Source organism: Onychostoma macrolepis, chromosome 08 (genome assembly GCF_012432095.1).
Source record: "Onychostoma macrolepis isolate SWU-2019 chromosome 08, ASM1243209v1, whole genome shotgun sequence".
Lineage (NCBI taxonomy): Eukaryota > Metazoa > Chordata > Actinopteri > Cypriniformes > Cyprinidae > Onychostoma > Onychostoma macrolepis.
The window spans coordinates 9,241,752-9,265,092 of record NC_081162.1 but is presented as its reverse complement, the minus strand read 5'-3'; the positions used below and the strand labels follow the sequence as shown (position 1 = coordinate 9,265,092).

At 35.0% G+C, this 23,341-nt stretch overlaps 1 protein-coding gene across 2 annotated transcripts in view; it reads left to right on the top strand.

Moving 5' to 3' along the window:
* Positions 1-2,736: 2,736 nt before the first annotated feature.
* The window catches only part of gfra2a (GDNF family receptor alpha 2a), a 95,813-nt gene continuing 75,208 nt past the window's right edge, over positions 2,737-23,341 (top strand). For both annotated transcript variants that reach the window (XM_058784955.1, XM_058784954.1), the window contains exons 1-2: positions 2,737-3,267; positions 4,944-5,249. In XM_058784955.1, the coding sequence (XP_058640938.1) occupies positions 3,174-3,267; positions 4,944-5,249 (400 nt within the window). In that variant the 5' untranslated portion in view covers positions 2,737-3,173. The remainder of the gene's footprint in view (positions 3,268-4,943; positions 5,250-23,341) is intronic.

Here is a 23,341-nt window from a genome sequence, read left to right as displayed (position 1 = left end):
ATTCCCCACAAATACTGCAATACAGCCAGAAGGTGTTTTCTAGAACATCAAAGAACATCTACTTTCCCTCTTGGCGGTGTGTAATCCCCTTGTGAGTCTGCTGGCGTGGTCTAAATTTGGCTCGGTGGCTCACTAGACCCAACAGAGGCTTAATGGCACCAAATCGGTGGGATTCTTACCATGCTGAAATGAAGGACATTGGCCTAACCAAGGACACTGCTTGCCTGACAGATTAGACACCAGAGGGATTGAAAAGAGACAGTAATTAACATCAAAAACCAGATGAACGATGATGCAGCAGGTCCAAACCCAGAACTGGCCATGCCAGCTTTAGCTTCTCATTGCTAGAATCTGTGAAAAGAGCAAAATCCCAGAGTGACAGCCGGCCCATCAGTCAGACTGAACCCATGGCACTTTTGCGACTGAACTCGGAAGACAACTCAAGTATTAGAAAAAGGGGCTTGACAGCAACATGTACATGTCTTCATCATCAACTTATAGTCGGGTCATTTTTCACCAGTCCGTTGTCTTGTCTTTCAATAGAGCTGTACTGTGATTAATGAGCGGTCTGGAATGTGTTCAGCCAGTGACATACAGTGAGACTATTATGCCAAGTGATCTATACAGCCTTTGATGAGCAGCCTTTCCTCCCACAACACTAGGAAATTCCATCTTATCTTATGAAATTTTAGGGCATTAAGAGGGTATTTTAGCATTATTATCTAATCCTTCAGCCAATGTTTGTTCTCGTGAACTTCTCCTCTCTGTGATGGGAGTAATTGAACAGGCAATGAACGATAACTTTAACAGTACACCGCATATGCTGCCTGCTGCTGGAGAGGTTAATTTGAGCACACACTCTCATAAAGAAACAGCACACTAGTGCTTTTTACTCGGCACCACTATAAAACATCACTCTAGTTCCCATTTCAAACTTGTCTAATCACTTTATCCAAGAATAAACTTTAAAATGTTCAACTGAAATTAACAACAGTTCTATTATTGCTCATTAATTAATCACATTTTGGTTGTACGTGGCACCTGAAAGGAGTTGAATGTCCAAACTAAGGCTCTAAAACTGACAAAAACACATAAAAGTATCCTATAACTGCTATATGTGCATTATATTCTTACTATTAACAAACAAACAAAAAAACAGCTTTGACTCTATTAGTACAGTATAAGCTAAAATATGATGAAGCTAAACACACTAGTGTTTTGTCTCAATACTATTTGAAGATTTGTAAGAGTTTAAGAGGAATCCTCTGAAGGGGAAAATGTCACAACATCGGCATTTCGGTAGCACGGGATAAAAGTTGCCAGAGTGACACTTGCCTTAGGAAATTGCCGTGATCTGAGAGACAAAAATGGGATTTTCACTTAAAATACATAGATTTTGGTATTTTTTTATGAAAGACAATAAAGGATTGATGGCCATTTGGTCCAATAAAATTGGATAATGGTGTCACATACCATCAAAAACCAGACTCTTAGACTAAAACTAACTGACTTTTCTCCTCTATTCTCACCTCTTTCATCTTTGTTTACCTGACTTAAATGTCATAGAAAGAATCGGTAGAAATTTTAAAAGCTCTTATAACCTTATAAGTGACTTAGAACTCAAGGAGGTCAGTAATACCTGTTGAAAGCCATCCATTAACACTCTCATTTATCTCAATGGCACCAGCTCAGCTGGTCCATGGCCCTCCAGACGCACAGTATGCAGTTTGAAATATGGCATCTTTTCTCCTAGGTACTCATTTCCGCCAGATTTTTTTTTTTTTGAGCCAAAAAATCTGGCCCATCATCTGAACCACACAGTAAATGCTACCTGACAAATGCATCTAGAGGTACGGGATAGTGCCGGCATGACAGTTGTGATTGGTTGATGGCACCAAGAATGTTCTAAATAAATTCTTTCCAAAAATAAATATAATAAATGTCCATTTCACATTATTAAATATTATTTATTATCTACCAACAGGGCCTAACAGGGCCATGTTAAGCAGCGAAACCTTGACTCCTTAGTATAACCAAACACTTCCGAGTCATCCAAAGAATAGCTAACTATACTCTTGTCTTTGGTCATATTACTTGTGAAATCCATGTTAGTGCAACCAGATTCAATGAACAACTGTTTCTAGAAATGAAGGCACATTTTACATGACGTCAGGTTCTGGTCTCCCAGCAATATTTACATCAGACTTGCAAATAGCCCAATTATGATGTTTTCCCACACTGTGTGACTAATTAAATCAGATGATTACGTGCATTAACTTGTGGTGATGGTGATGGTGATGATGATAATGATATGACATCTCTCCAGAGACCTGTGAATCTTCAAACCCATGACAAGTATCTGTTCCTAAATAACTTATCTTAATGGTACATTTTAATCTAGCCTGAGGAGCTGAAAATTGCCCTTTTAAAACCAGCCACACATCAGCCTAGCCAGGCAGAGAGACCATGAATGCTTCTTGAATGCTCACAGTTCGGTATCCTTCAATTTGTGTAGCAGTTACACAATTGCAAGAGCAGTTACTGACCTCTTGTCAAAAGTTGCATTTATCCTTTGCCCTAAAACTTATTAATTAGCCATAGTGTGTTGAGTCAGCTCGACACCCTGTTTGTTCGCGCTTTGATTAACTCATCCGTCGCCGGATCATTTAACATGTGGGCTGGAGCGCGTAACGGGGGCACGTGCGCTCGCTTATGCCTCGCTTCTCAGGAGCGCACTGCCTCCGCCAGAGACAGAAGTCAGTCCGCAGAGCTCCGTCGTCTGAAGTTTCTCACAGCCGTTGCTTGGGAATTTCATTTCGGAGATAAACGGGAGCGGGAATATCCTATAGAGGAGCGTTGCTATAGTGAGCCAGACGTTTCAATTTTGCGTCCTTTGCGAGAATATAACATAAGCATTGGGAAATATGCGCCTGTCCACACGAAACCACCACGAATAAACGGTTCCTACGGAAACCTGGGGTTTAGTTCCCCTCCTGAGCGGAATAGAGAACTTTTCCCTCTTTAAATGAGGCTTTGGATTATTTAGACGGGAAAAAGAATCATGGTCCGACAAACGCTGGATACAATTTGGGATTTTTAAGGTCATAGAGCGTTTAGAGCAGCATCGGTATTTTAAGAGGACTAAGCAGAATACAGTCATTTGGAGGGAACATATGACAGCACGAACGGCACCTTTTAACGCACGCGGACTCTCTACCAGAAACAGAAACATGTATATCTATATCTACGGCTTTCTGCTCTTTTTAGGTAAGTTTTTGTTTATATTCACAGCCTTTTTTCAGACGAACTGAAAGCAAAATCTCCTCATGCTATTTAATTTCATTTAATCTTTATGTTAATTTTATTTAAATGTACTTTCCTCCAGTGAGTACGATAATGAAATTAGGGAATTGCATTATATTATTTGAAACCATGGTAGTTTATGAAGTTATGTGAAATTAAGGTGAGGTCAAGTTCGATAACGAGCAGAAAAACAACGATATTCATTCATTACATTTCACGTTTTCATGTATGGAGATGGGAATTGAAAACATATGAACTTGTCACTTCATGAAACTCGCATATTTAAATTTATGGTAATTATGTAATGCAAGTAACATGAGCTGCGTTTCATTCCTTCTGAATGAAGGTAACTGATCACGTTATTTTATAGTTTTACATGACGGCTAATTGTGATCTAATTAGTATCCTATAGTTCAAATCCCACTCATTAAGAGCCAGTGCATAGAAAATGAATTACCGTATAGAAAATGTTTCAATAAAGGTGAGATTCATCAAGGTCACTTTGTAGATTTATCACTGGCCATTGCATGCTGACAAGACTTGATCCTTTCTGCGCACCATATGATGAAACTTAAGCTGAATATTTAAAAAGTCTGCAGAACGTATTAACCATTCGGACATTCTGATATAGATATTCAATCGCCAGTTATGCTTTAAATTAATTTTAATGTTGCAGTGTAGTTATATAGATATGATGATGTGAAATTTCATTACTACAGTAGGTAATATTAATATATATAATAACATGTAATGTAAAGTGTTATCTAACTACTTTCCAGATTGTCGTCTTTTCACATTTGCATTCTTAGAGCATTTTGCAGTATTTCTCAGTGTTTTTATTTCTGAAAAATATGCAAAGCATTCGCCAGTGATTCGTTGTCCAAGGGTGTGTCTGAATCTTTCATTCTGGTTCTGATGTGCTCTGAACAGTTTTAGGAAAAAAATAAAAAAGCGATTGGTAAGTATGCTGATGTATTTACACCTGTAGGTGTCACTGGTGGGTTGCACCTCCGTTATAATGACCCCATGACCAAAAAAATAAATTTGCATACATGTACAAAAAAAATTATGTTGCACTCAAACACATAGAAAGAAATGTAAAAGGTTACTATTGTGAAAAAACAAAACAAAAACAATAATAAAGCATTAATATGAGGAAAGTATAAAGAGCATTTGCCAGTTGCTAATTAAATCCATTTTTAACAAATACTAAAAAAAGACTGTTATTTACTGGTGACTCATGTCATGCTAATTAGAAGTCTTTTGTGTGATGTATATGATATTTTACTCTCCGAGGCATGTTTTGCATACTTTGACACCATTCTGAGCTGTCAAGTAATCCTTGTGAGTCATTAAAATGGTTTCACAATCATCTGGTCATTGCCACTGGCTTGATGGTCTTTAAATTGCACTCTTTGACTGTATTAGTCATCGACTAAAATAATATTTTATAATGACAAAATGAGTGGATGCAGTCACTGATGTCTTTATAGATTCATTTGTCAGAGATAAAGATTTGTTAAACCTTTAATCCTGCTATTCTGTTGAAGACTAGTGTTAGTGAGGCATCAGTCCATACAGTATGTCAAAATAAATAAATAAATACCTGAACCTCCATTCCTCTCCACCCTCCTTCATAGATGAGCTTGTGTTCTCCATGTCGGGCTCTTCCGCTCTATCTGAATCTGGGCACCAAGAGTCAATGGACTGTTTAAGAGCCACCGAGAAGTGTAACCAGGACCAAAAGTGCAGCCATCGCTTCAGGATCATGAGGCAGTGTCTGGCAGGCAAGGACAGGAACACCATGTTGGCCAATAGGGATTGCCAGGTAGCCCTGGAAGTGTTGCAGGAGATGGCTCTGTTCGACTGCCGCTGCAAGAGGGGAATGAAGAAGGAAATGCAGTGTCTGCAGAGTTACTGGAGCATCAACATAGGCCTGACTGAAGGTAAGAGCTCTGTGAGATAACAGATCCATGGATAAATAGTCTGGTAGATACACATGATTGATCCAAGAAAGGCAGTAGGGGAGATTGAGGCTAGTAGTCACACATTAATATTTCTCAGAGTATTTATTCTATGGCCATTTTCTGTATAGACACCTTGCCTACATCAAAGCTACTGAACTGAACATTTCCAACTTTAGTATTTATCCAACTTTAATAAACAGGACATGTTGTCAATTAGTAGCCTGTTATAGGGTTTTCACTGAAATTTTAAATAAAAAAGAATATATAAATATTGTTCTGATAGAAATGATAAACCTGGTCTCATGGCATAAACGTACCTGGGGGCACTTTTTAGCGAGACTGTTTTTACGTACCTTGCTGCACGTTTCGCTGCAGTTTCATAGAGACATGTCCACTGTGTGGCGCTAAAACATGGGTTTAATACGTAAACCCTGGCATGTTTTTATTACGTTGATATAGGTACGTATTGCTGTGTTTTTATTATGTTGCTTCAGGTACGTATTGTGGCATTTCAGAATTCAAATATCCGGGGATCGTCTCTAAAAATTAATGCTCTATCGTGTTGGAAATATGCCCTACACCAAACCCAACCCTAAACCTACCTGATAGTGTTGACAAATGCAAAATTGATATAAAAAAACACATTTGTTGAACTTCCTTATATGCAGGTTTGAACTGTTTTGTCAAACTGTAGTTACACGGGATTTGAACCGGAGCTCCTCACCTCTCAAGTCTCCGTACTCCGTGAGCTACCGAACAAACCTACTGTCTATGAAAACCCATAGATTTGAAGCTGGATATGTGTGATGCTAATGTTCAAAAGCATCAGTTTTCAAATCTCCCAGCATATTAATATTGTTTTGAAGTCATAACATGATATTCTTCAAGTAATTGTGCGAAAATTACGCTTTATTAATCAAATTTTGTGTGAAAAGGAATAAAAGGCGTTGGAGTTTTACTGCCCATAGTGGTCATTTCTTTTGGAAACTGCAGTGATATGTACTTATTGGTATGTAGCCTATTTCGTGTCTCTCTAAAAAGTGACATTTATGAAGAACTACATATATTGAGGGCCAAATTACTCAAAATTAAATAATTAAATAAATGTTGAAATATATAAATAAATAGGTAAATACATAATTAAATGCATAAATATTCATTCATTCATTCATTCATGCTTGCATTTATTCATTTGTTTATTCATTTATTTATTCATTCGTTCATTCATTCATTCATTCAAATATGTTATGTACGTCCCAACAACCGTAACCCTGAAAATGAAATGTGGAGGAAATAAATGAATGAATGACTGAATGAATGAACAAACAAAAAAATAAATAATTAAAAATATTTATGCATTTATTTATGCATTTTATTATTTAACTATATATTTAATGATTATTTATATATTTCAACATTTATTTAATTATTTAATTTTGAGTATGTGGCCCTCCATACATATAAAATATTATATAGTTATATGTTATATAGTTATATATATATATATATATATATATATATATATATATATATATATATATATATATATATATATATTACACAAAAATATTAATCAGCATAAATGTTTCAACATCGATAATAAAGAAATAATTCTTTATATTTTCTTGCCATCATGAAAATAAAATACATTTTGAAATACATTGAAATTAATTACGAATTGTATTATTGTGTGTTTATGTATGTATATATATATATATATGTGTGTGTGTGTATATAAGAGTTGCAAAATTATTCTCATTATTAAAGATTCCGAGCTAGCTTTCTGAATCCACTGCTAGAGAAAACACATTTGTGAAGTTACTAATGTCTCCACACAGAGGTTGCGTTAGACTTTAACATTGTCCGTAATTTTGATGGACAGGGTCAAAAAATTTTGTCATAATCTATTATTACCCGTCATTTTAATTTTCATATTTTAATTATAATAGCATATTTAATTGCTTTTATTTTTGTTCACGTTTTCATTTTTAATAATGAACCTAGAGGACCAGCAGGCTTATGCATTTATTTATTTATGAAGAGAACAGATGAACAGAGACTGCGTCACTTTTCATGTTCAACACAGCAGTGACAGCGGAGGACACTAAAAACAACGAAATATGCTAGAGCTGGATAAAAAAAACAACGATTACTCTATTTTAATAGATTCTTATTTTTATGAACCAATATCTTTTCTTAACTCCCAATCGATGCTGTTTTCATTTGATGAATGCACAGTAGGCTACATACAGTGCGCCTCCCATCCAGTAAATCGCAATAGGCTAAGCTTTGTGCGTTGTTACTTCTGATATGAAATACAGTCTCAGATTTCAAATTCTGTCCATTTTATTAGGAAATTCAAGCAATAAATACTGTTTTGGCGCTCATTAATGTGGCGTGATAGATCGCTGTAGACACCTCAGATCAAGCGATTCGCTTTACGATACTCGCCTAGCAAAGACTTGTGAGTTTTATTTTTGTTCTGGAGCTGATGATCCCCTGCTCTGCTGCCACACTGGAGCGCACTCGCCACCAGCTGGACAGGGCTGGGAATTACAGTTATTAATTACAATAGATCACCCTCAGTGTAATCTGTCAAAGTGACGGACGGCCTTCAGATTTTTCCATCACTGCTAAGAAAATTCCGTCAATGACGGAGAATTTTCGGTTAACGCGACCTCTGTCTCCACATGACAAGCAACCCCAGTCTCCCCTCTGTCACAGAGTGTGCAAAGTACATCACTATTCATATATACAGTGCAATTTGAGAAAAGTAGAGTCCAGTGGCAGTGGATGGGATGTGCATTAGCTGGTAGTGCTGTCAGGCCCATGAATGAGAGAAAACTGTCCTTGTGTACTGACATTACTCCTCGCTGGAGTAACAGCCAGAAGTAATGCAGTGCAGGCGGAACGGAAGGAGGGTGAGGACGCAGCATCGTGGTGTCATGTTTGCATGAGCTGAATATATATGACTTGATCAGCTTTGGCTAAACACCTCAATGTGATGCTGCCATGCTGCTCGTTATTCAGCTCTAAAGCAAACACAATCTAGTTTTCATCTTTTTTATTTTTTTGATATTCACTCAACTTGTTATGCTGGAATGCAATTTCTGATTTATAGTCAAGCTAGATTTTGATGCACGAGAGTGTTTCCGATATTCTCACTGATGCATTTTTTCATGAATATATTATGCTTTCACATATTCATTTTTTTGTCCACTGTCAAACTATCCATACATTAGAAAGCACTGCAGTAAGACTGCTTGGAAATCATTTTGGGCCTGAACAGAGGAGTCATTCAATGCCAGGATGTAGCAGTCTGACTCAACTCACAGTTAGCTGAGCACACATTCACTGTGATGAACGCAAAATGATCCCGTTCCCTCTGGTTATGTGAAATGCAATGCCATCAATTGATCTTGCATTTGATCTAAAGCTGCATTGCAAGAAACATTGCAGCCACTCTGAGTAGTTATACAGTTACCGGCACTTTTACAGAAAAAGAGTCATTCTGTTTTGGTAGTATAGCTCATGTGCCCTGTGGTTATGGAATATTCTTTATGTCTGCACTGATCATGCTGATGCCAACTGAACCGTGCAGAGTCAAACCGATTGATTGACCTCCTTTTGAGCAGTCGTGCATACAGTACCAACCCCCATGTGAGCAGAGCATTCCAAGCTTATTGGCTTGACTCCCTCAACACTGTTAACAAGATGTTGTTATAGATTGTTTATGAGATGAAGATGCATCCCTTAATGCCTTGTTGTCAACTGTTCTTGTCCTATTCCATTACATCAGAGATCATATCCCAATGCAAGCTTACAATATAAATCTAAGCTAAATCTTTTGGATGGGGATATGAAAATATTACATGATTACAAAGAAAAATGTTTGTAAAGTAATCTACAGTAATTTTTTTTCATCTGGCAACACTGCACAATTAAATTGTTTAATTTGATTTATTTTTATTTGTAAAATGAATAAAAATATAAAAAATAGAATATATAATTCTAAAATGAATAAAAATATAAAAATAAAATATAAAATTCTAAATTTATTTTAGTTATTTTTTGAATGAGGTCTCGTATGCTCACCAATACTGCATTTGTTTGATTTAAAAAAAAAAAAACAGTAATAATGTGAAATATTATTACAATTTAAAATAAGTTTTTTTCAATTGTTCTATATGTTTATGTAGAAAGACAAAGCTGAATTTTCAGCAGCCATCACACCAGTCTTCAATGTCACAGGATCCTTCTGAAATCATTCTAATTTTCTTAATTTCTTACTATTATCAAGGTTGAAAACAGTTGTGCAGCTTAATATTTTTTGTGGAAACCGTGATCCTTTTTTTTTTTTTTCAGGACAGTTTAATGAAAGGTGTGATCTAAAGAACAGACTTGATTTTAAATAAGTGCGTTTGGTCAATTGAATGCATCCTTGCTGAATAAAATTATTAATTTCTTTAAAATAATTATTGACCCCAAACCTTTGAACAGAAAAAACAAATTTGTTTAATTTGAGTTGACTACATTAGATGACGCCACTAAAGGGTCATTTTAGGTACAACAACTGCATGTTTTCATAGTAGTTCATATGAATCCAATCTTATAGGTTCAGGGTGTTTATCTGTAGATTCCCCATGTCGGTTTGGAATTATTTGAATAAACAGTTTTGTTGTCCCACTTAAGAACTTAGTAGCTGAGTGTTATCATTACAGCAGGTGATTTTCTGCTGAATGTATTTTATAAATCTTATTTTTTGCCATAACTTCATAGGCACATTTCCCAGCAGGGCAAAGCAAGTGAAACATGCTGAAAATGCAGTCAGGTGCAGCATTATGCACAGGGGTGAATAAATGTAGTCTAAACCAGAGACATTATTAAAGGGAGGAAATGGACCACTTGTAGAAAAACTAATGGGAGAAATCTTAACACTTTGATTTGATCAGATTTGATTGCTGAATTCAAATATGTTACCTGCATAGAAAATAGCTGCCTGGAGGTGTTCCTTTACCATAAACATCTTTGTCTGAACATAGTGCTAAAAAGAATATGTGCACATTTGTCACGTTTCACTCATTACTTGTTTTACTCACTCTCCATGTAGCCGTCTTTACAGCCATCCATCCATTCATCCATCCATCATTGTACCGGCTAAGCCTAAATAAGCATGAGAACACTCTGTGCTGGTGTGAAAGGGAAGTTTACTGTTTACCTTTGGGTCCTGAGAGTTGAATTCATTCGATTCTCCACCAACATCATAACAATAGATTAGATAGTTGACAAAGAGTAATTGCTTTCTGTGGAATGTGTGCAACGGTGAGGTGGAAAAGCAGTACAGAGGCATGACCTGATATTGGAATAGTATTAGATTTCATTTAAAGGCTCCAGTGTTTCAAGGCTGCGTATCCTCTGTAGGATGAATATGTGTGAGCAGTTCAATGGTACTGGTGAAAAGCTCCCTGTTGCTATGTAAGGTTATGCAAGCTCTGTTCTCTTCATGTCTGCAGTTTATCATGAATACCTTGAATTTAAACACAAGGGAGTGTGATGTTTGCATCCAGAACAAGCTGGTCTAAATATCTCCTAATGGCATCACACAACTACTCAGTCAAGCGAAAGCTATCTGTTAGCATTCCCATTCATCTCACCGATGGAAGAACATGTGAATTTTTTTAAGTTTTGTGCAGATATTTTCATGAATACATTGGCCATTTTCTTTTTTTTGCTCCCAGAATGTATAGTTATAACATCTTCTCTCTCCTGCTAACCAGCCATTAAGAAATTCCATGATTTTTCCATGACTTTTCAAGTGGCTTATGATGGATAAGGATTTTTAAGAAGCATTTAACAGTCACAAAGATCAATTTATAGCCTATTAATATTCATGTTCATTATCAAAATTTCTATTCCTTTCTACAGGCCTGAAAATGACAATTTTCAAATGACTTACAATGAGACAAATTTACTTCACCATCTAAATAGAGTGCTGCATGGGTGATGTATATTTGTAAGCCAAAACCCAGAAATGAGTTTTAGCACTTTAGCACTTCCGATTTTTTGAATGGATTTTGGTTAAATGCCTAAAATAAGGTGTGTGGTTAACATAAGATATTCTCACGTTTTATTCTACAACATAAAATACATCAGAAATACTCCTTTGTGATTTTTTAAAAGTTTCAACTTGTCTTGAAAAAGGCATTCCTAACAAGTAGCTAAATGACACGTCAGATGTTGTCGAGGACATTAAAATTCAGGAACAGAAAGACTCATCTACTCACTATTCCACTTTTATGGTGTGCGCACACCAAAAGCGAAGTGAATATTTGCATTGCGTTACTCACTCTAGATTACATGCGTAATGTTTTTCGAGTCACTCGTGCGAATAAAAACACAAAGACAATAAAAACAGTTTTCTGATAGAACCGGACCTGTCAACAAGCTCTTCTCTGATTGGCTTGTGCGACAATGCGTGATGCAAATTTTCTGCTTGAGTTAAAAATTTCTGAAATTGTGCGGAAGACGTGATTGAGGCGAATATTGCGCATTCGCGGGAAACATGCCAGCCAGTTCACGTCACCTGATGCGAATTCATATCTATTCCGTCTTTGCATTGACTTTGTATGTAATCTACTCGCGCAAATAATTAAATTCGCTTTTGGTGTGCACACCTCATTACAGCCTTGTTGCATTTATAATCACACTCTTGCAAGCTATTCTAACTCTCAGGAAAAATGTTTTTTAAATAAAGACTGAAAGGGAGCTTATTGGTCATGTGACAGTGGTGTAGTTACTTTATAGCCTACTGAACATTTAGCTTTTTCTTTACTGCCCCTTGTGTTTAGCCTTCAAAAAGTCATACAAGTTGTGTTCAACTAATCTTCACAAATTTGTGAAGATTAACATGTTGAACAAAATATGTAAGAATCATAAACTTTTGTAGGTCACAGACCTTTTATTTTTATTTTTTAATTTGTAATAATCCAAAAGGCAATGGACAAATCCTGTTGAGTTTTTGTTGAGTGAACTAGCCTGATGCAAACTTCTGGGTTGGCCTTCAGAAATACAACATCACTGCAGCGCTCCATTGTGTAAGACAATAAGACTCGGACAAAGCAGAGTAATACATTGCATTATGCATTATGAGGCGTTTTAATTAAGACTGAATTTTGATTGCGTACTCTCTGAATTGCAGTACTTTACTAACACAGCATTAGTGACGCTTTATCACCCGCTGCTGCTTGAGTTGTGCACTTGTGGACACTGTCAGTATGGCACGGAATCAGTCGTAATTAATTTTGAACCGTTGTGCAGTGAACCAGGTTTAACTTAACAGAAGGCTAATTGATTTTGACACAAGCTCCCTCGGTTGTCTTACCAAAGACAAACACTTTGTAAGTAATTTTACCATAGGGAAAACTAAAGAAAGCCACTGAGCAGTAGAAAAGGCTTGTGATCTGAGTTTATACCTGAAGGAGATTCTGTCTTAAGATACAGGCAAATGGGGTTGAGGGAGTTACTGAGATCATAGTACTGTTCTTCAAAGTTGAGAACCTTAGAGAGAATCTGCCAAATGGTACATTAAATTATTATATATCGTGACAAACTTACAGATGCCAAGAAGCTATAGACAACTGGAGAAACAGTGAAGATTTAAAGTTCAATTCAATTCAAGTTTATATAGTGCTTTTCACAATACACAAATCAGCTTTACAGAAAATGCTTGTTTCAATGTTACCATCAGGAAATCAGCCACAGATGAGTGTCAAAGTTTGTCAATAATATGCTGTTATAAGATAATATGTTATGTGGTTAGTTAATATCATGTAGTCAGTAAATTAAACACAACAATAGTGCTCATAATGTAGCTTGTGCTACAAAAAATAATGTTTGACAATTTTTACAGTGTCATTCTGAGAATGCAATCTAACAGTTCTTTCTAATAGTTTTGTCTGGAAGCTGTTTATCTTTCTTCCATTGATTGGACAAACAGATACAAACCGATACAATTTATTAGGATACACATTTTTTAAGGGACTGATTGATAAGAATTGCATTATGTGATTCCAGAGGGCCTCAAAAGTTAAACTCTATGACATGAACATAATATACTTAATTTGAATGACATATACAGTTCTGGAAGAATCCCATAATCATGTTCCAATTTCATAATTATGTTCCTTTGTTCTTTTGTTTCTATTTTATGGAAGCTGACTTCTGTTCAATTTAAATGTCAGTGTTAGACTTCATTTTATCCTGGTTCCCATGGATACTCTTGATTCTCTACATATGCATTAAATATCTAAGGAGACGGCATCACATCTTGTAAATGAAATATCTTTAATTTCCTATAACCCACTGGTCCAGAGTAATAGATCCATCGCCACAGGGGTCGTCCAAGACGAGATGGAATGACATCTCATGTCTTCCTAAATATTGTTTATGAGATGTACGTTCTAGTTCATTTTAAATTTCAATTTGAAAGTGAAAGATGGATGACTTTTGCTTCAAGGTCACTGTATTGAGAGGTTGACAGGTACCTGAGCAGGTGAATAAGCCTGAGTTTAGCAGCAAGGTTCAGCCACAAGTATTGAGTGCACATTCAAGGTCGAGGTTACCAGGTTGCAATGGAAATGTAATGGCATAGGGTACCTACAGTCACACTGCATTTGTTTTTTTTTATCAGCATTCTTTATCTTGTTTTGAGTATCAATATTGAAAAATCATTTAAACAAAATCAATATGTATTAAGATATTGAGACCTGTTTATAGAAAATTATGGAAGCCTGTTTCCCGCCAAAGAGTAAAAGAAAATGTAATAAAATATGTAATAAATAAATGTAAAAAAACAAATAATAATAATAATAAAGTACACTGAAAAAAATGATTAATTGAATTTACTAAATTTTTTTAAGGTAAGTGGTTGCAATCGATTTATTTTAAGCACATTTAAATAAACAAATTTAGTTGACTAACTTTCAACAAATTTTTTTTTTAATTAAATGTAGCTAAAATAAATTGTTTGCGACCACTTACCTTAAACATTTTTTTCAGTGTATTAAATGTAATAAAATGTAATAAATACACATATAAAGACTTTTGTCCTGGCAGAAAATTACCAGTAATTTTTTTATTTTTTTTATTTTATTTTTTTTACATTGTGTATAAACTCACAATTGCAAGAAAAAAAGTCAGAGCTAAAAAGTCACGATTACCTTTTTTATTTTGTGGTGGAAATGGGCTTCCATAGAAAACAGATTTTCTATGTATTTTTTTTTTATACAAAAAAGTAAGATAGGGTAAGAAAAAAATCATTCATTGTATATATAGAAATGAAATGGAAGATAATTAAATTATATTGCACAAATTTTCATCTTAAGTAAATATCTCTTATTTTAATGATGTTTAAAAATACTGGTAGATATGAAATATCAAATAATTTGAAAATTGCCAGTTCCAGGCCTGGAAATTAATAAAATTCTTAACAAGCTAAGTGAAGGTTATGGAAATCTCTATAATGAACATACATTTTTCTATTTTTGCTGAGCTCTAAAATATTTAATAGGCTAGAAATTGCTCTGTGTGAGTGTAGTCTCTATAAAATGATTATTAAACATCCTTATCCATCACGGACCGCTGAAAAAATCATGGAAATTCGTTGATTAAAATGTATGGGAACCCTGACAGCTGGAGACTTGTGAGTTCAAACCCTAGAGGGTCTGTGATTTTCCCAATGGGACCATAGCAAATAAAAGGGGGAAAAAAAAAACATACAGTATGTATTGCTTTCTGGCATTTTTTCTCTCTCTGTATGCAGGCTCTCTGGAGCTATGATACTAACGCCAAGCGCAAAGTATCTTTCCCCAGAATCTAGCTATTAACTCTATGACCGATAGCAGCAGTCAAAGTCTATTACCTCAGTCATCCACTTTCATAAGGACAGGCTGGCCACAGGGAGGCGATAGGACGCCTCACCCCCACCTGCTCTATTTGTCCTCTGCCCCGACCCCCGCTTCCCCCCTCCCCCTCGTCCACAGCCACTAAATCATCAGTGCTGGCCCTAGGGCAGCTCAATAGCTCTACACTGGATCACGGACAGTTTCTAAAACTGCCAACCAGCTGGGTAGACCCACATCCACACACACACCCACACACACATAGACACACACACACACACACACACACACACACACACACATGTTTGTTTTTGTGAAAAGTGGGGACATCCCATAGGCGTAATGGTTTTTATACTGTACAAACTGTATGTGCTATTGCCCTACACCAACCCTACACCTAACCCTACCCCTTACAGGAAACTTTGTGCTATTTCAGATTTTCAATACACTCCATTCTGTGTGATTTCTAAGCGTTTTGAAAAGTGGGGACATGAGGTAATGTCCTGAAAAGTCACCTTTTCCTTGTAATACCTATGTTATACCCTTGTTATTATACAAATTTGTCCTCATTTGTCACAAAAACGGACACACACACACACACACATACACACACACACTCCCACATTTTCCCTACAAACATTTCAGTGTGTGTTTGTGTGTTTACAGCGGAGAAGAAATACGATGACAGGCACAGCACTTGTATCTTCTTGTGAATCCCTTTTTAATGATTTCCATTACTGTAAGTAGAGATGCTGCGAGACAGAACTGTAAGATTGATGAGGCTGTAGGTGTAATGTTAAAACAGTCTGGGCGCTGGGCTAGGACTCAGAGCAGCCGGAGTGAAAATGCCAGGGTTTAGACTGGGGAAATACCTTATGACTGTACAGCACTGTGCATCCAAAACCAGCAACTGCTGCAAAACTACAGTCAAAGATAGAACAACACATTATATTCCCTGCTGAAAATAGCAGCTTAGACCAGCACCATTACCCACACTATGCTGGTTAGCTCTTATTAAGTTCTGATCGAGTTGATGTTCAGGATTAAAACTGGTAATCTATGCGTGTATTTTTATATATATATATATATATATATATATATATATATATATATATACACAGGGGTTAAATTGAGATTTGTTATGTGGGGGCTCTATGGTATCGAGCATATATATATATATATATATATATATATATATATATATATATATATATATATATATATATATATTTACATTTACATTTAGTAATTTAGCAGACACTTTTATCCAAAGCGATTTACAAATGAGGACAATGGAAATATATATGTATAATGTGTGTGTGTGTGTGTGTGTTTTGTTTTTTGCAAATATGATTTATTCTAATACAATGTTCTCATCTGGCTTTTTTTTTTTTTTTTACCTTTATAGAGGGCATTTTCCCACTAATCTCATTAACTTTCATTTCAAATTCTTACATTTGATCTATAAATTCAATTATAATAATGTGATTGTTATTATCTATATCAAATTATCAAATTAAATCATTTACACTGAAAAATACAACTACATTAAATTATGAGATTCTTTAAAAAAAAATGTTTGAATATACAAATAAGAAATGGTGGAAATTATACTTTTAAACTAAATTAAAACGCCAGTAGGTGCCAGTAATGAGGGAGAAAAAAAAAAAAAAACTTTAATAGGTTGACAGTAAGTTCCCGTACTATATACAGGGGAAAACTGTAACCAGATCTGGCAACATCGCGGAGCGGAGTCTGCACTTGCGCCAAGCTCCTTCACTCCTGCGTTTCACAGCTGCTGCGAGTCAGCCACATGAATTTATTCAGCGACATGATTTTAAATAATTTTTCATGTTTTCAAATTTTATTTTTGAACATGAAACAATTACGGAGGCCTGGACCTCATGGCTATGGGCCTGGATGTGTAAAGTGAATGAGTGTAAACTAGCCTATATGAATGATAATAGCCGCGTTGGGGTCAATGCACGTCTATCAGAAATCAGAGCTTTGGAGTTATATCAGTTTGACAAAAATATACTAAAAACGGTACTAACTTCAAACCTTTTCGAAATCCAACTGTAAAAAATGCATTACATTAGACCTTTTCGTGAATGGCATTACATTTAATTATACAAGATGAAGAAAAGTGATGTTTGATCGAGGCTATTGGAGGGTCCAAATGATTTGTTGCGCTCTGTTGATAAAAAACTCGTAAATGATCACAGACTCCTGCAACACATGATCTAAGTTACTTAAAGTTCAAGCCAGCTTTATTATCATTCTGCTATGAGTAGGCTACTGAACACTTTCTTTCCATTTCTATTTTTTATTTATTTTTTCTTTCAGCTTCTTTTTTCTACTAGTGCTCTTATTTAAGATTGTGGATGCTTGTCTCTTGTCAAATTTGTACACAAAGTTTCACTGGAAAATAAGAAGAATAAAGTTGTTTTTCTTTTTTGATAAAGTTTTAAATAAAAGATATTTACAAAGTTATAATAAAAAAAAAAAAGAATACTTTCTTTAGTTATACAAGGCATATTTGTTAAATGAAAACTACGAATCGAACATATTTGCATTTAAAATGGCATTTTCATGTAATTCGATGAACTTCCACGCCCACTTCCGGATCTATCCAAATACAGATACAGATACAAATAATTCTGAGATAGTCACAGATACAGATACAGATACAAATAATGGCTCCGCTGCACACCCCTAATATGTATATATATATATATATATATATATATATATACATACAGTATGTGTGTGTATATATAACAGTAAAACCAGTAGTAGTAATGTGAAATATTATTACAATTTAAAATATATACTGTATATTTTTTATTTTAATATTAATTATGTTCATTTTAATATTTCAAAATTAAACATGCAATCTGAATTTTCAGCAGTCATTACTCCAGTCTTTAGTCTCACATGATACTTCAAAAATCAGCTTAATATGCTGATTTAATGCCCAATAAACATTTATTATTATGCGTCATATTTTTGTGTTATCCTTACTATTGTTTTGTTATTTTTTGAGTAGAAAGGTTAAAAGTACATTAAATGTCTTTAATACATTCTTGCTAAATAAAATACTAACTTCTTTCCAAGAAAATTGCATTATTATGATTATTATTAAAATCCCAATCCCAAAATTTGGAGCAGTGTGTTGGGGTAGTGTTTTAAAAAAAATTTTTTTTACATATTTTATTTCATAAGGTTATCATTATATTGGTCTTGACCAATTGCTTCATTTGTGATCATGGTTTCAAGTACTTGTTTCAATAAACGGAGTAACGTGTCTTTATCTCAGACTCAACCTAAAAATGTGTGTTACTCAATCCAGATACTATAATCAAAACCTAATTATCTAGAGATGAATTAGCACAGTTATACAATCTGCAGTACGTCATATTATCCTTGATGTGTTACATACTGTAAAAAAAAACAGCATACAAAGAACAGGCCCCTGGTCTTTTCAGCAGGGTGGACAAAGACAAATCTCACATTCATGAACATTTATGCTGTTTGGTGTAAAGCAGTTTTAAGGAATTAGCTTACATGCAGCTGCAAAACAAACGCTCAGTAGTGTACATTAGTGGCATATTTAATGACTGAGATGACTGGAAGAACTTGGAGTTCAACTGGAAGAACTGGAAGAGTTGGAGACGACTGAATGAATAAAACAACAATGACAATAATATATACCCATCCATGCCCTCAACATAAAGATGAGATGGGAACTCTTCTTGTTTGCCAGTTAAGATTTCCTATTTCAGTTATGCCTTTTGGCACTTTCCATTTCAGAGAGTCTCCCTCCTGCTGTTCAATAGTCCCACTCATCTGGAATGATGTAGTTTGAGGAACAAATGCCACCACAACACGAGTGATCATGGTTGCCAGGCAAAAAGGACAAGCAGTCTTGCTGGGAGGAATATAGGCTCACAGGTAGAGGATTGTTTTAGCTCCATTAAACTGGAAATGGATGTGCTCTTAGAAAATGTAATGAAAGAAAAAGGCAATTATTCTGCAATATGCTGAGGGTTATTCTTCACCTCACTATGCAACTCCCATTTGAACAAGCTTTTTTAAAAAAAAATTCCCAAAAAGAATGTGGGAAAAAAAGAAAATGTTTAGTAAACAAATGAGAAATCAGTGTACGAACATGCTGCTCTGAAAGGAGCATTGAAACCCAACTCAATTATACCTGCTGGCCAAATGTAGATGTTAGTAGGTGGCCTAATTATGGATTTGAATAGCTGAATTGTTTATGTTTTTCTCTTTGTTATTTATATGTCCCCATTATAAAAGTCTCAATCATGCGGTTATGCAGTTGTAGTGTTTGTATTTTGGCAGGTAACATAATGTTAAACACTGGCTGTCAATCATATCAAAGGTCTGAAAATTCTTGGTCTCATGGTGCAACAACTGTTTTGAGTTTTTAAAAAACAACAGGAAATACAGCCAAATCCATTATTTACTCTTTCCAAAAGAACCATGTAAAATCAATTGTACATTGCGTGTCTTGTTTTAGATTTTAGTTTAGAAGTAACCTTCTAAAGAAATACCTGCAATGCAGTTTTTCAAGTCAATACAAGAGCAACTCATGTAAACTCCATCAACACTGTTGAAGTACAACATTATTTTTTGAAAATAGTTGTTTTGACATTTGTGGGCCTAGGTTTTTGTTTTCATAATAACCGTTTGAGTGCTTTCATAATATTATTCATTTTTAATACACCATTACTTATAGAGCATGATTAAATATGCCCCAGAGTTGCGTATCATAATGAAATGAAAATACCATGAATAAATAAAACATGTTAATCAAGATGGTCATGATGTTGCCAACCCTCAGTGTGGTTAAGTACTAATAAACAGGCAATATACTAGTAATACACATGCTAATAAGCAAGTTAAAGGGATTGTTCCAAAAATGAAAATTCTGTTATTAATTACTCACCCTCATGTCGTTCCAAACTCATAAGAATTTCGTTCTTCTTCGGACCACAAATTAAGATATTTTTTATGAAATCCGAGAGATCTCTGACCCTCCGTAGACAGCAAGGGTACTACCATGATCAAGGCACAGAAATGTAGTTAAATAGTCTATGTGACATCAGTGGTTCAACCGTAATATTATGAAGCTACGAGAATACTTTTTTGTGCACAAAGAAAAACAAATAACGACTGTATTCAACAATTCTTCTCCGCATCACCCTAGTGTCATTTTGGATATTATCACAACGTATGTGCATGCTTTTATCTGAACGTAAACAAGGTGCAGTGCATGCGTGTTCTACGTCAGCAGCACTATTCGCATGCGTTGTTTATTTTCAGGAAAAGCACTTTGCATTGTTATGTTCTCCAAAATGGCGCCAGGGTGACGCTCGGATTTCATCAAAAATATCTCAATTTGTGTTCCGAAGATGAAAGGATATCTTACGGGTTTGAAATGACATGGGGGTAAGTGATTAATGACAGAATTTTCATGTTTGGGTGAACTATCCCTTTAAAAGGGAGAATTGGTCCCTAAAGTGTTAACAAAAAAAGTAAAAATAACAAAAACACAAAGCAAAATTGTTTCCACAAAAATGAAAATGGAAACTAATTTTACAGCATTTTTGTATTTAAAAAAAAAAAAAAAAAGATTATTTATGATACAGTGGTGGCCAAACTTATTAGAACACTAGTATTTTCACCAGCTAAAAAATGGTTTTAAGTCAGTTATTTCTATCTTTTTCTGTAGTGTCATTTTGCCATTAATTGTAATAATCTAGTGAGATTTTTGTTTGCACAAGGAGTCTGACAACAGCCAGTACACCACACACACACACACACACACACAAACAGAAAAAGAAAAAGAAAGAAAACTACACTGGACCTAAACTAAAATTAAGAGAAGACATATTTGCCTACAGTAGTGTGTCATTTTGAAAAAAAAAGAAAATTACAGCATGAAAAGAAGACAGGAAGAGAAAGGCACAAAAACAGTGAGCATCTCAATTAAAGACTTTTTGGACTTTTTTCTCTTGTTCCCGTGATCAAATAGCTTCTTTGTTTTCTTGTATTCCTGGTGTCTACAGTGAGCTTAGGCATATCTCCGGTAAATCCTGACTTGAGCCTGATTAATACCCCAGCTGCGAATGAATCAGGGTGGAGTAAAAAATGATCACTGGGTCGAACAGGAGGAGCGGCCCAGTGAAATTAAATTAACTCAAACATGTCAGCCGCACAGAGACTGATTATTGTCCTCACCCCCCTCACAAATCTCTCATTTGCCTCTGTTTGCTGCAAACAGAAAAATGGACAATGGGCTGAGATTCCAATTTAATTCTCATCTCTCTGGAAGAATGTAAAGACCCTCGTATTGTTGAGGTATATCATAAATCCATCATTTATTACTGAACATAATGCGGTGCACCCTTAATGAGGTTTAGCTGATCAAAGGTAATGCATAATAATTTTCGCTACTAACCAAGACAATGGTATTATTTTGAAATTAGTTTGATGAATACAATTTTGAAGTATATATATATATACATACATACATATAAATGATACAGATGTACATATATGTATGTATGTGTATATATATACATATACATGATACACATTTACATATATATGTGATACATACAGTATATTGTGTTTTCATGTATAACTCTTATAACATTAAAAAACCTGCTTATTTTACCTGACAATGCCTGCTTTGTTTATAAATGTAAACTCGTCTGGCCATTTTTAATAGATATTAAGGGTTAAAGGAACACATTTTGGATTTGAGTTTGGAACATGAGCCTTACTGGTGGCCCTATGGAGATATTTGGGTTAGGAAGACAAAAAGATTGGGAAACACTATGCGATCCTTTGAAAAGACACTGCTATGCCTTACTCGTAGTGAAGTATAACTCTGATTCATGAATACTTGTCTCAAGAGGCAGTACGATATGGTTTAGAACTACTGAGTATGAATCAATCACATGTTTATGTTGTGTTTATTGATGCAGGTCTTTAGAGTCACTCTGTACTGTGTGTTTCAGTGGAAATGTTGCGGCTGCACTATTCTTCAAAAACTCTCTGATCTTTACCTCCTAATTACCATCTTGATTTCCCTAGAGGAGTCTTGGCTGAAGTGCCTAAATGCTCTTGATAAACAGAGGTTTGCTTCTTTAATTAATGTACAGATTTTTTGCAACACACAATAGGCGTTAATGCAGCTGTGATAGTGGTTCTTTCGATCGTCTAACAGGACTTTTCTGAAGTCTGTATTAATATAAGCTTACAAGTATTTTACAAGTGCAATTTAGAGGAAATTCTGCCTTGTCTTTTATGTTTAGTCAGCTCAGTTTAGTGGCTTCAGATTTGACCTTTTATCTATAAAGTGCAGTCTGGGATTTTTGTTTTCTGACTTTTGTTCATGATTTTTAAGAATGAGAGGATGTCATGCAAACTCTACATCTTGGAATTTGGATAATTTTTTTATGAATTTAGATGAATTTTCACTATGATATTGTAAAATCTGCGTAAAAAAATATTCCTTTCAAAAGTGTATATTTTTAGTGTGTATTGTTATATGTTTAGATTAATGTTGATATTTGCATTTAAAATTGCTTTTAAATATTGAGGACATAATATGTGACCCTGGACCACAAAACCAGTCTTAAGTCGCTGGGGTATATTTGTAGCAATAGCCAAAAATACATTGTATGGGTCAAAATTATCCATTTTTATTTTATGCCAAAAATCATTAGGATATTAAGTAAAGATCATGTTCCATGAAGATATTTAGTGAATTTACTACCGTAAATATATCAAAACTTAATTTTTGAATATACATAGCTAAGAACTTCATTTAGACAACTTTAAAGGTGATTTTCTCAATATTTCGATTTTTTTGCACCCTCAGATTCCAGATATTCAAATAGTTGTATCTCGGCCAAATATTGTCCTATCCTAATAATCCATACATCAATGGAAAGCTTATTTATTCAGCCTTCATGGTGATGTAGAAATCGAAAAATTGACACTTATGACTGGTTTTGTGGTCCAGGGTCACATATAGACTTCAATTGCTATATATATGTACACAGTGTATACATATAAATATGAAGAGTTCATTTGCAAAAACCGATAAACGCCACTTTCAAAAACAATGAGCTGATT